The sequence below is a fragment of the Hippichthys cyanospilos genome, chromosome 2 (genome assembly GCF_059441005.1).
Source record: "Hippichthys cyanospilos isolate Australia breed blue-spotted pipefish chromosome 2, RoL_Hcya_1.0, whole genome shotgun sequence".
In the NCBI taxonomy this organism is placed as follows: Eukaryota; Metazoa; Chordata; class Actinopteri; order Syngnathiformes; family Syngnathidae; genus Hippichthys; species Hippichthys cyanospilos.
The window spans coordinates 31,589,822-31,608,220 of NC_142370.1; the positions used below are offsets into that span (position 1 = coordinate 31,589,822).

General features: G+C 37.3%; 1 protein-coding gene across 2 annotated transcripts in view; it reads left to right on the forward strand.

Annotated features, from left to right (window-relative positions):
- nphp4 (nephronophthisis 4) overlaps nt 1-18,399 on the forward strand; it is a 143,783-nt gene that overhangs the window by 85,741 nt on the left and 39,643 nt on the right. For both annotated transcript variants that reach the window (XM_088403771.1, XM_088403778.1), the window contains exons 15-17: nt 3,002-3,189; nt 12,647-12,807; nt 13,819-13,987. In XM_088403771.1, coding sequence (XP_088259897.1) covers nt 3,002-3,189; nt 12,647-12,807; nt 13,819-13,987 — 518 coding nt within the window. The remainder of the gene's footprint in view (nt 1-3,001; nt 3,190-12,646; nt 12,808-13,818; nt 13,988-18,399) is intronic.

An 18,399-nucleotide genomic window follows, 5' to 3' on the forward strand; every position in this document is an offset into this window, starting at 1 on the left:
AACCTTTTACTGTAGGATCCATCTATGGTTTGAACATACATTAAAGAAAACATTCTTTTTCCCCATGTCCCGTAAATGTGTATCCTTGCATTTTTCAATCACATCTAAGGGGGAAGGAAAAAAAAAAAATCAGCCTTCTGCCGACTTTCTCTTTTTCTCCTCCCCTCCTGCTGAGCTGCGGCCGAGCCACAGACGCACTCAGGCATTAAGTTCTGTCAGTCATCCTCGACTCACATGTCGACTGCATGCTCATACGCCGCACGCACACATATGCTCGCAATGCTGGCAAAAACACATTTCCTGTCAGCGCAGCCTCTGTCAGCAAGCCGTCACAAAGGGCCCGGAGCCGCTCGGCGCCCTCTCGGTGACAGTAGAAGATGCGTGCTGAACACGCCGCTCGCGCTACTCTGTCCTTCTCTCTCTCTTTTTTTTTTTTCTGCAACGTCAGCAGTTTAATAAACCCGTTCTTTCATGTTCACCATATGCCAATGACAGACTATACACCAGCACTCACCATTTGTAAGACTTGTTTTCAGTTCGCATACATGCTGTTAACATAGAAATAAACATGATGTACCCCATTATACCCTTAATACTGCAAGTGACTGCAGACATAATTGTGTACAGTAGTTCTATATAAGCAACACAATGAATTTGGCATTCTCATGTCAATGTCCTCCGTGGGAGGGGGGGGATCTAAAGCTCATTTAAATAGAACAGTGGTTCTTTTCTGTGATGTACCCCCTGTGAAATATTTTTTAGTACCCCTTAACTAATGCAAAGCATTTTGGGGTTTAAAAAGAACAAAAACAAAACAAAAAAAAGTTAAAATGATGCCATTAGTGCAGGAGTGTCAAACTCATTCTTATCGAGGGCCACGTTGCAGTTACAGTTTCTGTCAGAGGGCCGGGATGACTGTGATAAAATACATTTTGGGTGTATTTGTCACACTTCCAACTAGTTTTGAAATCAGAGAGAGGGTGAGAAAAAAAGTGCTTGCTTTTTCCCCCAAACAATTTCAAAGTGACTTACAAATGCGATATTTTGACCGGAAACTTGAATTGGAATGGGCGTTTCGCGGGCCGGGTGAAATGTGGTGGGCCGGATCTGGCCCCCCGGGCCTTGAGTTTGACACCTGTGCATTAGTGTGTTATTTATAAAACGTTAGTCCCTTTCAAACTTCATTTGTGTATGTCTACCGAAAAAGAATCAACCTAAAGTGTCCTCTTTTGGATGACAAAAGAAATCTGTTATCAAAATAAAATAGCTGAATTGTTAGTCCACAAAAAAATATCAACATAAACAAATAATTATAAATAAATATTTGTCCAGAGAAAAATATTCAACATAAAGCGTCCTGTTTTAGGGTTACGGTAGAGAGCTCTTCACAAAAGTAAATCGTTAACTTAAATATTATTAAATATTTGTTCTCAAAAAAACAGCCAACATTAAGTGTTCTCAAATGAAATAATTATAAATAAATATTTTTCCAGAGAAAAATATTCAATTGTCCTATTTTGGGATTGTAGTAAAGATGTTTGTTCACTAAAATAAATCATTAACTTGACAGGTGACGAGAGGTGGCACGTGACGAGTTAGGTCGCACCTGAGAACCTGTTTTTTTTGTATTTTTTAATGAAATTGAATAACCTACTTAACATACCATTTGTTTTATGAACCTATATTTTGAAACAATTAATTCAATAATTATTTTTAAATGATTTTTGTTATATTTACAATCTTGAGTACCCCCTGAAGCTCTTTCAAGTACCCCCAGGAGTTGCAGTACCAGAACCGCTGTATTAGTTTGTGAAATTTCTTCTCTAAACGATTACTTGATTATTAAAAATTGTCAATTAATTTGATAAATTATTAGTTATCAAATAATTCATTAATCATGACAGCTCTAATACATGTATTTTCCTAAATGATTATCATTTCAGTTTGATCAGAAAAATTCATCTTTGAATTTACTGCCAGTGAATTATTAATTAATGCATTCATATTAACCTGGAAAAAAAAAATGGTTGTTATTCTGCTGTAGCATTTATGCTGCCTGAATTATGCACTTTTTTTTTTTTTTTTTTTTTTTTACTATTGAACAGCGAGGTGATTGCTGATTGCTAATCAGCCCGCTACAAGTAAGCGGAAGTTGATTTCATTATTCCATGTGTAATTCGGTGTAATTTCGTAAATTTGCAATGACAGTTACAAGCTTTCTTTTTTTATACAACCAAGGTTGTTTACCGCCGGGTATTTGTTTGCGTGGAAAAAGACAAAAGATTTCAAAAGAAAAAGTCATTTTAACTACATTTTTCTACATTAATCATTATTATTGTAACTAGTAATGATGCATACATTATAATAAACAGTATCAAATAATAAATGTCAGGGTATAAATGTCATCTTCTATCTACAAAGCACTTTTTGTGTTTTTGTGTTTGATATCATTTGTATTGCCTTTTTTAATTCATTCAATCCCAAAAACGTAACTTTATGTATCCTGCAAGAATTTTAGACGGTCACACAGTACGCTAAATTTATGTATTTATTGACTTTAACCTACTGAAAACTAATTTAAGAACTTCCTTTACCGTAATATTTGATTTTAAAATAAAAATAAAAACTATTTTTAAAACCTAATTTTCCCCTAATATTTGATGGGGAAAAAAAAAGAAAAAAAATTGTGTAAATAGTTACCTGAGATTGGAAATCTGGACTATATAAAGACGTATAAAAATGTCTTTAGGACTGAATAAGTTATGATAGTAAAGTATACTGTACTGTTCACATATTTGTTCTCACAATACATACTATTATTTTTTATTTTTTTTTTTATGCCTCTCAAAGTTCAGATATCTTTTTCCTTACCTTTACCTTCCCTGCATGATTTGCATGTAAGTATCTTGTTTTTTTTTTGTTTTTTTTTGGTATATATGTTAAAGAATAAAATGTCCACTTGTTGCGCTTATTGATTTTGACACTTGCAACTTTTTATCAGAATGCCAATGGTGGGAACGAGCCCTGAATGGCCTTCCAACATCTACCTCACCTTCCAGTTTTACCGTTTTCCACCAGTCACCTCACATCAGCTTCGACTACTGAACAGCGAGAAGGTTCCGCAGAAAGCAAGCGACTTGTTTCCTTGTGTTCTGACCTCCATCAACAATGACGGCTCTGTCAACTCTGGTAAGAGCCCTTTTTTTGCGCCATGTTTTGGATGCATAACATAACCCCAGCGACTACTGTAGCTTCTATTCTATGCACCTTATAATGCAGTGCGCCCTACATATGAGCACAGTTTTAAAAAAGGCCGTTCGTTGAAGGTGTGGAATTATTTTGTGGAATATATGGTACTCTAAACAGTAAATCTACACAAGTGTATATTTTAGAAGAATTGATTTACTTTTTATTCACGTTCATATGAATTTTTACTGTTCCCAAAGTAACACTTCTACTGTAAATATGATAGATTTTGACATGTCATAGAATATAATCATTACTCTATTCAAATGACTTCCGATGCATAAAGCAGATGAATAATAAGTCTGTTTTGTGCACGTATGCTTTCGCTGTTGTCTGTTTGTTGCGCAAGTCATGAAACACAAGTCATGAAACACACTCATCTGTATCTAAACTTCAATATCTCCAGCTTTCTGGCAGTCTCTTCTTTTTTTTTTTTTAAATATAACTTTTTTTATATGGAAGACATCATACAAAATACACCACAGGGCCTTTGAGTTTTTGGCTGACGTAGCAAATGTTTGCACAACAAGTAAGGAAAGTGTCAACAAACAGCAAGGTGCTGAGCTGCACCTGAGCCGCTGAGATAAAGAAAGAAAGAAAGAAAGAAAGAAAGAAAGAAAGAAAGAAAGAAAGAAAGAAAGAAAGAAAGAAAGAAAGGAAGGAAGGAAGGAAGGAAGGAAGGAAGGAAGGAAGGAAGGAAGGAAGGAAGGAAGGAAGGAAGGAAGGAAGGAAGGAAGGAAGGAAGGAAGGAAGGAAGGAAGGAAGGAAGGAAGGAAGGAAGGAAGGAAGGAAGGAAGGAAGGAAGGAAGGAAGGAAGGAAGGAAAAGTGATTACGTGCTAAAGTACAGAAGTCATCAATTACTTTAGGGTTGGCAATCGATTACTTTAGATATTAAAGTACTAAAATTAATCAGTTACTCTTCAAACTAAAGTATTATTAATCAATTACTTTCGCTTTAAGTACATAACTGATTAGCTCTCATTTAAAATAATCAATTATTCTGAGAACTAAGTTACCCAAAGTACGAACCAAAAGTAATCTATCACTCGTTAGTTAAATATTAAAGTCATGAATTACTTCAGGGCATTGTTCATTTCGTACCGGCCATTTTTAGGCCTCCCTTTAGCCCATAGGTGTCGGACTCCAGTCCTCGAAGGCCGGTATCCTGCTTGTTTTCTGTTTTTCTCTGCCCAACACACCTGATTCAAATAATTAGCTTATCATTAGCTCTGTTCATCATTAGCTCTGAAAATTATCCTCTTCATCTGGAACTGGTGTGTTTGAAAGAGAAGCTTCAAAAACATGCAGGATACCGGCCCTCGAGGAGTTGAGTCACATGTGCAAAAAAAACCCAAGACAACCCCCGTGTAACTTGTATCGTGCGCGCAAGCTACACGGTGATCCATTTCTCTCCTCTCCAACTCTGTGTCGTCCAATCATATGGTACAAACTGAGAGGCGCTTCCGTGATGCTCCACGATGTTCTCCGACGCCACTTCCCTTTCAATCAGCCAAGCGGCCAGTGATTGATGTCTATTCATGTCGCAACTAATGAAATGGAAGAGATATTACTGCTACTGACAGAGCGTGATATTGAGCACACAAACATTACCCCCTTACCCTACAGGCCTCCTCAGACACACTGTGGATTAGCAATGTCAATATTTCCTACCGCAAACTATATTATCCAGTGTATTTGCGCACATATACTGTGTCGTATTCTCTCTTAGACCGTACACCAATTTACTGGCAGAGCTGAACTAAATCTAGCCTTTTACCTTTGAAGGATTAAGAGTTAAAGGTGCGATTTAGCAGTTAGTCGGTTTATTGCCTCTCTGGAGATTTAACGTAGCATTCTTCTCTTGAATATCAGCACCTGTCACATCTTTCTCTCGCTCAAATGAAAATGTCCAAGTAGAAACACAGCGCAGGGGATGAAATCGACTGGAATTCCAAGCTACAAGAAACCTAAACGGCAATGCTTGTTATGGGGCAAGCCTGTCTTTTTTCCTCGGTCATAACATGAAGGCGCCAAATATTTTGCTGCGTTTTTCTTAAGAAGCATGCCTCATCATGGAGGTTCAAACTGTCTTGATAAAGTATGAGGGGTGAATGGAAATACTCAAAGGGATAAAAGATTTTAAATGTTTATTTTTCTATATATTACCCGTCAAGGGTGGAAAACTTGCCCCAACAGTGTTCGAGTGTTTCTGTCCCATCGGAGAAGAACGCTTCTAGCTTGGGACATGCATCAAATCTTCTAATACATTAATGGAAATACCGTGTTTTCCGCACTATAAGGCGCACCCTCAATTAATGACATCTTTTAAAACTTTTTCCATATATAAGGCGCACCGGATTATAAGGCGCACCCTCAGTTAATGACATATTTTAAAACTTTTCCAATCACAAAATAGTAATACTCAAAGTAATAACAATAATGACTCAAATAATAACTCAACTCTCATTTGCATAATAACTCAATGTCAATATGATCAACCTTGTTCAACTGTAAACACACAAAAGAAACAGGTCAAGCTTACTTTATCACTTCATTCCCCATCTACGAATCCCAATCTCAATATTCATTCATATATAAGGCGCACCTGATTATAAGGCGCACCATCAGCTTTTAAAAAAAAATAAGGCTTTTAGGCGTGCATTATAGTGCGGCAAAATACGGTATATGTTTTTATAAATGCAAGGTATCTTGTCTAAGCATAATCGGGGTTCTTGCAAAAAGGCAGCGAATGTCCCCGGTTTGCATTTTTGCTATATGGGCTTTTTTTTTCATCCAAATTGAATGTTTCAAACCGACCAAAGTGGAGTGGATTTGACCAAATCTCCAGTTTCGTGGTTTTGTGTGACTATCGTAAACCGGAGACTTGCATCATCGCACTTCGTTTTTCCCGCCACTGTTGACTTCGGTGGCGACGGTTCTTTCTGATTGGACAGAATTTGCCGACACTACTGCCGCCTACCGATTTGGCATGCTTGTAAGTGAATTAAACCGCACTGTGCTGGATTCGTACGGACGCGATTTCTTTACAGAAACAAACAACAACGACGACGGGGAGACTATGCGGGTTTAAATAAGCCGTAAACAAAAGACTTCCTCCAACAGAGAATTCATTACGGTAATTTGACTTTCTGTTATAATACACTGCATTAGTGTGATGAAACATGAAAATGGTGATGAATACAGAAACTGTTGTTGAGTTTGTTTTGCTGATGAAAAAAAAAGACTTTAACATATATTGGCTTCTGAATTAAATCCAAATGTAATTTTTTTTGGACAAAACATTATCCAGTACACCGTTTTTGCTATTTTCTAGTTTTTTTTTTTTTTTCAGGCCATCAACCAATACCATCAGATAATTTCTTTCCAGAAAGTGTTTCCTTATACACATGCATCGGTGTTGTAATATGCTGAAACTTGTGGCGATATTGGTTGTGTTCCTGCAAAACTCTTGACATGACTCACCCATATTGCTATCACTGGCAGAATAACCAAACACTTTTTTTATTAACTACTGTCAGTCATTACAACAAAATGTTGTGGCAATTGCGAACACTCACACTATACGAGGATGCCATTTTGGGTGGGTAATCAGTCAAAGTACGGCAGCCAACCCAGAAGCTTCAAGAAAGAAAACAAACTTTTGTGCAGAATCAGAGCAGAACTATTTCTTTCAATGAAGTAAAACAAAATGGCATCAGTGCTTTGTCTTCCATCTTATCACCTCTGTAGTTGGCCTCAAATGCCTTTGATGTAAAGATGAAAAAATTGGACAAAATTCTGCTCAAAGGTTATTGAAACGACTACCGTAATCCCCCATATACAGGACACACCTTTGTATAGGACACACCCATAATTTTAGGGTAAAAATCAGGTGTTTTCTATGTTACCCTGTATAGCACGGGTGTCAAAGTCAAGGCCCGGGGGCCAGATCCGGCCCGCCACCTCACTTTTTGTGGCCCTGAAATGCTGATTTGACTTCAGGTTTCTGACTAAAATACCAAAATTGCAAGTTGTCTTTAACTTTTAAAATTTGGGGGAAGAAAAACAAACATTATCTTATTCTCCAAATCTCTTTTGAACAGTTTTTGCCGGCTTCTGATATCAAATCTTGGTAAATGTGTGATCAACACACTTAAAATGTATTTGAATTCACAGTCACTCCGGCCCTCTGAAAGAAACGATCACTATAATGCGGCCCAAAATCGAAATGTGTTTGACACCACTGGTGTATAGGATGCACCAACCGTTTGGCGACTATAAAAACTATAGCAAAACAGAATAAATCTCATCCTTCTTGTGTTCATATCCGTAAGTCATATATTTGTAGCACGTTCAGTTGAGCGGTTCAGCATGAGTGGTCAGTAAACGCCTCGCCCAGATAACGTTGAATGCACTCGAATCAGTTGTTTTTCTTTTTCCTTGAGATGCATTTTTGCCATGAATACCTGAAGCTGCGCACCATCCATGTTTCATCAATTTATGATCGTGTGTGTGTATATGCCAAAAGACCACAATTAATAAATGACTCCAATGGAATACCTTTCTGTATTCTCTAACCGGTGCACTTTTAATTGATTCAGCTGGAGACATCTTTACATGAGTCTCTCCGTTTTAGTCATATTTCTGTGCGTGAACAAGGATGGACTCGGACGTTGGTTCAGTCTGCTCGCTTCTTTGAGTGTCGTAACAACCTCAGATAACACGAGCTGCTGTTAGCTGCTAAAGGCACTGGCTGCTAATAGCCAACAGACGTCTGCCCTCTAGCTCGTCCCATTTCGGTAATTATTGCAAGAATACCACCAAAATAAAAATGCACATCTATGCATCAAATCTTATGCGGCTGATGGATCTTCCTTGGATGGTATTGAATAAATAATAATAATAATTTTTTAGTTACCATTTATTCTTTAAAAAGTATGGGTGTGTCCTATTAACTTTATAAGATGCATCCATACATTTGGCTTTCATTTTTGGGAGAAAAATAAAAACGCACATCTTATTTTGGGGGAATAGCTATAATTAGTCACAAAATTTTCATCGCAAATTTTCTGAAATGTTTCATCGTTATAACAGCATTTGGTATATACAGTGATCCCTCCTACTTCGCGGTCTCAAATATCGCGGTCTCAGTACTTTGCGTTTTTTTCCAGGAAAAATAAAAAATATTTCAAAATAAAAAATCATTTAAAAATTGTGCAAAAATGTACAAAAATGGAAAAAAGCAAAAAAGTACATGATACAGTACTGTATTCATCAAATAACGAAGTAATATTAGTTAATAACTATGTTCAGAAGTCTTCAAGCGTTAGAGTTCATGACGTTTTTCATCTAATTTTGAAATGCATGCTTTTAATTTGTCGGGTCGCGTTGCATTTCCGTTTCCTATTTTACGTTCTCTGTGCGTCATTCGGCTTGTTACGGTGATATAGTGAATGACAATGTAAGCTCATATTTAAAGTTTATTATCATTTATGTTGATAAGGCACGCCTATGCCTATGCCTATGCCATGCCTATGTTTAGTAAGCGATGAGTGTTTATTCTGTTTATGTGTTCGTTTGTGTAGAGGTTGCACTTTATAGTTAGTAGTTGTTGCTAACCCGCTAATGTCGGCTAAAAATACAGTCAATTCATGGATTAAGTGTTTATATGTTAGTTGACCGACTTTAAGATTGTTGTTGATTTATTATTCATCAGATACTACATGATACACCATACGTACATGAGCCAAAATAATTATGAAGTTCAACGTGATGACTTGGGTACTCTTTCACCGGAGTCTTGGTGCAGATAACCAGTCCTGAGAACAAATTCTCAACAAACTAAGTCATATTAGTTATTTAATATATTATACAATAATGTTAATAAGGATAATGTAATGTTAAATAATAGGAGAAAGGAAATAAAATAGGCAAAAAATACAAAAGAAAAAAAAAAGGATTGTTTATGGTTACTGCGAAGATATTGGGGCGTAGATAGAAATCTAGGAACTGATACCCTACTTCGCGGGTTTCAGACTTCGCGAGGGGTTGACAGCCCCCATTAACCGTGAAGTAGGGGGGATCACTGTATTCCTCACAGGTATATTAATTACATTTCTTAAAAAATCACAATGCCTCCTTCACTAGTGAGCTGTTTCCAGTAGGCTACTCATGTGGTAACTGATGCCCACGGGCACTTTTTTGGTCACCCCTGATATCCGCTCTTTGTCTACCCTTTTAGCCTGCGGCCTTCAATGGCTTATTGTTGCCCTGCGTGACTTTCAGGCTGCTTTGACCTGCTGTGCACACATCGCACAATCTATCCTGGTTGTGTGGTTTGCGTTGCAGGGCGAGTTGTCACTCTGCTGGGTCTCGCTCCAAGTTTACCGACCCACGCACACATAAATACTTATATGACCCGATGCCAGATAGCTCGGTCCTGCTTCTGCACACACACACACACATAAGCTGTGTTGTCCATCTTCCTCTTAGCTGTTCCTTTGTTCTCCCGTTGGTGCATGACATGCTGGGTGAATTAATGGTCCAAGTGGAGGCTTCCTGGGCGGTTGGGCAGATGGACGGAGAATGAATTTGCTCTGTGTCTGTTTAAAAGAAATGCCAGTAGTTTTGATGCTCCTCATACAAATAGCATAAAATCAGTTGGTCACTGTTGAAACCTTGTTTCTTTTTTTTTTTTTTTTTTTTTTGAGCAAGGAAATCACAGCAAAGAACTTAAAAATGCATAACACAGTGTTACATTAAATTTCAAATAGGGCTGAAAAGAAATCTTTCTGGATGATTACAATTTTAATTCAACTTTAAAATCCAATAACTATGTATTTAAATGTGTTATTTCTTAAGATTGTATATCCTGTTTAATGTATATTGTATAATGCAGTGGTTTTCAAATGGGGGTACTAGTACCCCTAGGAACTCCACATTTTAAATAAAACAAACAAACATGTAAAAATCCTTTAAAATTTATTGAAGTAATTAAATGTTTCAGGAAAATTTAAGTTCAGAAAACAAATTTTAAGTTCAGTAGGTTATTCAATTTCATAATTAAACAAGCAAAACAAAAAACTGACTTTCACCCATACTTGAATGGTTCGACCCTACTTGTCACATGCCACCTCTCGTTACCTGTCATGTAAATGATTTATGTCTTTACTAGATTATAAATATATTTGCCCATTTTGTGTTTATCACAAACACATATATAGTCATGATTTTCACATTCAAGATCCACAAACATATGTGTGATGATCAGATTTTTCATCTTCACAGATATGTCTGCAATTTTCACACGTTTGTTAATTTTGTGTATCCATTTCTCTTGACTTACCATTTGTAAATGTTCAGTTCTGCTTGCGAGTTGTTGAATGTGCGTTTGCGGATTGCATGCATTCATTCGTAAAAGCCTGTTCCTCCTCCATCCACCTGGAGGCAGTGTTGCTCACTCTCCATTGAGCAGAAACACGATGTCTCCCTTTCCTTGTTTAAAATTGGAAACCGAGAAACAGAACGAGCTCTGTGTCGCCATTTATTATGTGTTCAATTAACACAAGTTGCTCGATTTGTTTCACTTTGAGCATACGCTGCCTTGACAAGAAAACATTCTTCTTCTACTGTTAATTTTTCTTCAAGGCCACTAAAACTGCATTGGCCAATAGAGAGAGCGTAACATTCAAACCATATAAAAACAAGCTTAAGGGAAACAAATCAGGGTGTATTCAGTTTCCTGACGTGTTAAATAAACACAAAATACAAGTTCATATTTCTGCCTGTCACTTTGAAAAGAGAAATGGAGCACAGCTTGTTGGCGTTCAAGCTCCATGTGAGATTCTCAATTTGTACACATTACAAGTTACCGTAGCACTGTCTCCGCTTAAAATATATATAATATCTATGATATAATTTAATATATATGATACCGTTGTGACATGACCCTGTCTGGGTAATATGGTCAAAAATTAAAATCTGAATTTTTTCCATCATTCTTGACGATTACTAATATAACCCATTTACACTGAAGTTATATACCCAACAAATATCAATCTAAAAGTTTAAATGATGAAAAAATGAATCCTGTGATGATGTCCTGTGACGTTCAAACTCCATTCCTCAGTTCTCAATTATATCCGATAAACCAACCGTTTTCGGTGGCGATTCCATTCAAATTAGTCACATTCATTTCAGTTCTGTCACATAGACTTGAAGTAAAAAGAAAGGTAAACGAAATGCCTTTTATTTGAGAATTTTTAAAACTTCTATCTTGTATTTCTTTGCGAAGAGCCAATCAGAGTGAGCTTTGTCAATTTGGGATGTGCCCATTCAGCATGTATTACGAATATAACCCATTTACACTGAAGTCATATACCCAACAAATGTCAATCTAAAAGTTTAAATGATGAAAAAATGAATCCTCTGATGATGTCCTGTGATGTTCAAACCATTCCTCACTTCTCAATCATATCCGATTAACCAACCGTTATCGGTGGCGATTCCATTCAAATTAGTCACATTCATTCCGGTTCTATCCATCACATAGACTACAAGTAAAAAGCAAGGTAAACTAAATGCCTCTCATTAGGGAATTTAAAAACTTCTATCTTGCATTTCTTTGCGAAGAGCCAATCAGAGTGAGCTTTGTCAATTTGGGATGTGCCCATTCAGCATGTATTACGAATATAACCCATTTACACTGAAGTAATATACCCAACAAATATCAATCTAAAAGTTTAAATGATGAAATATGAATCCTGTGATGATGTCCTGTGACGTTCAAACTCCATTCCTCAGTTCTCAATCATATCCGATTAACCAACCGTTATCTGTGGCGATTCCATTCAAATTAGTCACATTCATTTCAGTTCTGTCACATAGACTAGAAGTAAAAAGAAAGGTAAACGAAATGCCTTTTATTTGAGGATTTTTAAAACTTCTATCTTGCATTTCTTTGCGAAGAGCCAATCAGAGTGAGCTTTGTCAATTTGGGATGTGTCCATTCAGCATGTATTACAAATATAACCCATTTACACGGAAGTCATATACCCAACAAATATCAATCTAAAAGTTTAAATGATGAAATATGAATCCTGTGATGATGTCCTGTGACGTTCAAACTCCATTCCTCACTTCTCAATCATATCCGATTAACCAACCGTTATCGGTGGCGATTCCATTCAAATTAGTCACATTCATTCCGGTTTTATCCGTCACGTAGACTACAAGTAAAAAGCAAGGTAAACTAAATGCCTCTCATTAGGGAATTTAAAAACTTCTATCTTGCATTTCTTTGCTAAGAGCCAATCGGAGTGAGCTTTGTTTACGTTTACCTTTTCTTGGTCTGTCATGTTGCGCAAATGACTCTTCTGTGCATCCTCCCTCTTTGCGCAGATTCTCCCGGGCTTCAGGTACAGTTCAGTGTTGACGAGAGTTTTTTAAAGCCAGGAGAGAAACCTTGCTTCCTGCGCTACCTGGCCCTTCACACCATGCACGTTGACATCTGGGACAGTGACTCATTGCTGCTCATAGGTTCAACAGCCATTGAGCTCAAGGTAATCCACTCGGCGCATTGCGCCCCTCCGCTTCTCCGCAAAACCAATACAGTGTCTTACGGCTGTTAAAGAAGAAATCCTCATTCCAATTCATGCGGCGTTTTAACCACCAGCGATAAAGCGTAATTTATGATAGCCCGCTATCTGTTTTCACAGCCCATCATGGCATTGCAGTGCATCCGTCATTGATTCATGCAGCATTTGCAGATTTGTAGATTTTATAGCGTGAGTCTGACATTATGGGGAATCGGGTTTCAGTGCGTAAAGCAACACTCATCAAAAAAATAAAAATAAACATCTTTTTTGGTTTGTTTGTCCCTCCAATTAAGAAGAGGTTTTTGCGTGATAAAGAGTTTTTCTAATTAAATGTTTGTAACACATTTGCAGCGCCAGATGAGAATAGATGCATGCCTTGCGTGTATCCCATATCATTATTTTATTATAAAATAGTGAAAAGACAATTTGTTACCCAGCGTGCATGTGACTTTACTCTCTTAATGTATTCAAATTTTTTGCAACTCGATATGCATGCAAATTCCTTTGTATCTTATTCCCATAAAACATTATTATTTCATAATAAAGTATTGAAAAGACTTTTTTTTTTACCCTGAGAGGTGGTAACGTTGTAGTTTCAATGTGTTAGAAAACAACGAAATAAACAATCCCATAAAAAAGTATATAATGAACTTGTTTTCTTCTCAAATGTTTCTTGTTTTAATGTTTCATGCTTAAACAATAGAATTAAAATAAAAACAAATAAAGATTCACACTTAAGTAAAAGACATAAATATACCAAATATAATATTTATTATTCTAATTTAGAGCTTTCCACTCTGTCATAGTTTGAATTATAAAAGGCTGAAGAAGAAGGCAAGGATCTGAGTCAACAGCTTTCTTTTTGCAAATGGATGTATACATAATAAATATAATCTACAATTATTGCATTATCTTCTTTTTCAACATTTTTTTCAACATGTTCTCTGACTTCAACCAAAGTTATTTTATCTGCAGCACATGTTGCGGCACGGCAAAACGGCAGTGCAAGCGCTCCACGAGGTGGAGGTTCTGACAAGCGACTACATGGGGGAGGAGACCTTGCAGACAGGCGACGCTTCCAAAAACTGCATGGCGATTCACAGAACCGTCACGGGTCGCCTGCATGTACGCACTGGAAATATTGGCAAGTTTTTTTTACCACATTTAACGCATAAGTAAATGTACACACACAAATCTATGTATGTTCAATTATATATATATATATATATATATATATATATATATATATATATATATATATATATATATATAATTTGTATATATGTATATATATATGTATATATATATATATATATATATATATATATATATACAGTATATATATATATAATATATATATGTATGTATGTATGTATGTATGTATGTATATATATATATATATATTATATATATATATATATATATATATATATATATATATATATATATATATATATATATATATATATATGTAATTTGCATAAGATTCCTTAAATGACAGCAGCATGCCTAAATTGTTCCAAGATCTTCATGAAAGTGTTAAAAAAAAATCACAAACTGTGCCGAATAGGCGAATGAACTCCCGTTTAGATAATGTGATGTTTATATCAAGCCTGACGTGTCACACAACTGATGTGATAAACGGAACGTAGCATGTAAATGGCAGATGGAAATAGGTCATGTCACACGTAAACATGCGACTAGAGATGTTTATTCAGAAAGATATCGGAGTGATGAAAACGTCTCCATGTAAAGCGTCTACGGTATTGACATTTAGATTGGAGACATTAAGATATGCTGCTCAAATTTGCACCCATATTAAGCCAGAAAAACGAAGCCTCCGAGCTGAAAGTTGAGCGTATTTTAGGCGTACTTTGCTTGTTTTACTTACTGTATTTCTCTGAGTACAAGTCGACCTTGCTTGTAAGTCACCCCCCACAAATGGAGCTAGTCTTCGCATATGAATGGTTGCTGTTTAACCCTTTTAAAGTATTTCTAATTTTTTTCACATCATTCTCGCAGTATTTTAGCCGATGTATGTCACACTCCTGGTAGTGTGATAACTAAACATTCGTGTCTTGTCTAAAATTAACATGTTGTCACAACCTGGCTGAAATTTCAGCTACCTTTCAATGCTTTCCCGTTGATGTGAAATGCCTCTTATGTAAAGATCAAATGATTGGACTAAATACCGCATAGGGGTTACGTACCACAACTAGAGATAAGCAAACCTTATTTACATATTTTTTGTTCCACTAGAGTAGTAGTGGATTTACTAGTAGTACTAGTAGATTTGTTCCACATCTCTTGCTTTTGAGATGTAATGCAAATTTAATGCATTTTCATTGAGCACCATAAAGAGGACTGAAAAAAAAAAGGCACAAGTAGTTTATGAGGCTTTATTTCCCGATCACGCGTGGTAACCGTTGAAGTACTGCTGTGGTATGCCAGGTGTACTTTTGCAGTAATTGATGCAATAATAGAAAACATTGGAACAAACACAGTTCCGACAGAGCTTCGCGGCATATATTTTAATTCGAAGTGATAAAGTTGACTTACCCGACTTGGTTGATTTTCTATCCCAGCCTTAATACATTTGATTGTATTGATTTGAAGGGGGCTCCTCCCACCTGTGGTCCCTTCTGGAGGTTTCTGATTTTCCCCCAAATTGGGGTTTTTGAGTTTTTCCTTCCCCTTCTGGGAGCTTTGACAGGGGATGCTGTTGTGTACCCTATACTGAAAAGATGTCTCTGTACGACCTCTTTTCATTCTGTGAAGCCCTTTGAGACTACGGTGATTTAGGGCTATATAAATAAAATTTGATTGATTGATTGATTGATTTGATTATTTTTATGTTAACACGTTTGATAGTATAGAGTACCGTATTTTCCGCACTATAAGGCGCACCGAATTATAAAGCGCACTCTCAATTAATGACATATTTTAAAACTTCTTTCATATCTAAGACGCACTGGATTATAAGACGCACCCTTAATTAATTACATATTTGAAAACGTTTTCAATCACAATATAGTAATACTCAAAGTAATACAATAACAACTCAAATAATAACTCTAAAATCAGTCAATATGAGCAACCTTGTTCAACTGTAAACACACAAAAGAAACAGGTAAAGCTTACTTTTATCAGTTTATTCCCCATCTACGAATTCCAATGTCAATATTGATCCATATATAAGGCGCACTTGATTATAAGGCGCACTTGATTATAAGGCGCACCATCAGCTTTTTAAAAAAAACGGCTTTTAGGTGCGCCTTATCGTGCGTAAAATACGATCGTTTTGATCCTTGAGCTTCCTCTGCTCCCTTAAATATTTACTAACCACCTTTAAATTCAGGCAACGTCCCTTACCATGTTGACTTGTATCAATGTTTATGGTCGGAAAATGACAAGGGGATTCTTCAAAATTGCTTCTCCAGTTTACAGTGAATAAGGCTGCTGAGCTAACATTGTGGCACAGAGAAATATTTTGATACGATAGTTCCACTTCATCCAGCTAGGGAGCTCCCTATTTCTTCCATGCTTTTGTACTCATTCACTTTGGGCTTGTGCGGAGCAATGGCTGCTGACAGTATCTTTTCTTTGCCATGCATCAACCGCCGAAAGATACTCCCTTCTCATAAACAAAGCATCACTCTAGCCCGCCTTAGAAACACCGCGGCGCGCCATTGTCACTTCTAAATATGCTCGCACTTTCTCATTGTGCTTATCACTCAAAGCAGGTTGAGAGTGCAATGGCTTATTGGATAGAAGTTGCGTTGAGGGAGCGGCTGTGTTGTGTCTGCATGTAAATTCTAATCAATGCACGGTTATCCATCAAGCGACTCGGCCAACAGTTGGCATTCATTTGGAGAGGGAGGAGGACTCAAAAGTACTTCTCTTTGTTTCTTCATCCGTGTTAGCTTCCTTCCTTAAATTCGCTCTTTTCTCACTTTTTTCCCTTTGCAATGGAAAATACTCTTAATAATCTTAAGGCACAGGTGTCATACTCAAGGCCCGGGGGCCAGATCCGGCCCGCCACATCAATTTATGTGGCCCGTGAGATCCTGATCAAACGTCAATTTCTGGTTAAAATATTTCACTTGCAAGTTGTCCTCAGCATTTAAAAATTTGGGGGTAAAAATAACAAGCATTTTGTGTTCCCAATTTCTCTTTTGAACAGTTTTTACCGGGCTCTTATTTCAAAACTAGTTAGAAGTGTGACAAACACACCTAAAATTGATTTGATTTCACAATCATACCGGCCCTCTGACAAAAATTATAACTACATTGCGGCCCCCGATAAATATGAGTTAGACACCCCTGAAGGCATATCCACACAATAATAAACTTGGTGGAACCCGGGTGAACAACTTCAGGTATTTATGGCAAAATTAACTCAAGCTGCGTTGCGAGGAAACAAAAAAAACTGCTTGGAGCACGTTTGATGTCACACTGGCGAGGCGTTCACCGACCGCTCTCAATGTGGGAAATCTGAAACACGCGATACATATAACTTACCATTATCAGCACAAGAAAATATGAAGAATTTCGAAAGGTGAGATTCTGTTTTGTTATGGTTTTTTTATAATCTTGTTATGTTGGCGCATCTTATATACCGTAACGTAGAAAATGACCAAATTTGGCCATAAATTTAAGGGTGTGTCCTATACACAGGTGCCTCCTATATTTGGGAAATTACGGCCCGGCACAATCTTGCAGACCACAAGACTGCTTTGTTAAGAGTGGTATCTTTGAAGCTTCAACAATAAAACCCCAAATGAGCATTTCTTTTACCGACCCTTTTACTGATCTCGCCTAAATCCTAAAAAAAAATTCCACAACACCTCATCGGCTGCCCGTCACCCCCTCTTCGGCATCTCTGGGAGGAGACAACGGGGCGTCTCGCCTTCAGGCTTCGATGAATCGGCGAGTCTTAATGGGTGGCTTGTCAAAAGATATGAAGGGCATTCATTAGCGCGCAACAAAGCCGAGAAGTTACACGCGGATTGAGACGGATGTGCTGCGTGAAGGCCCCGACTCAGATCGGACGGGGAAGAAATCAAACCGCTCGCAAATGGCGAGGAGGCGAGCGCTCATGTGTCCATGCAGACATCTAGACGGACAGGTGTAGCGGAGCATGTGCAGCTTTTGTGATGAGGCTTGTGGATGGAACTAGTCCGCAAGAGAACACTGATATCATGTGAGAACCTTTCCACACCGGGTGATTTATCTTCGCTGTGGAGTTTTGCAATTCTAATGCCAGTAAATATACCCTGGCTCGGGTTTAAAAAATTCATGCAGGCCAAGCTAATGGTGCTTTTCAACTATGTGCAGTACCTGGCCAGCCCAACTTGCCCCCCCCCCCCCCCCCCAAATAAAAAAAAGACACTGGCCTGAAATTCCATACTCAAAATTAAAAAAAAAAAAAAAGAACAAATTTAGGAGCTATTTTAGGAAAAAGATAAACTACGATTTTCTACCATACCATACTTCGCAGAGTACAAGCCGATCTCACTTATAAGTAGACCCCCCCCCCCCCCCTCTTTTTTTTTT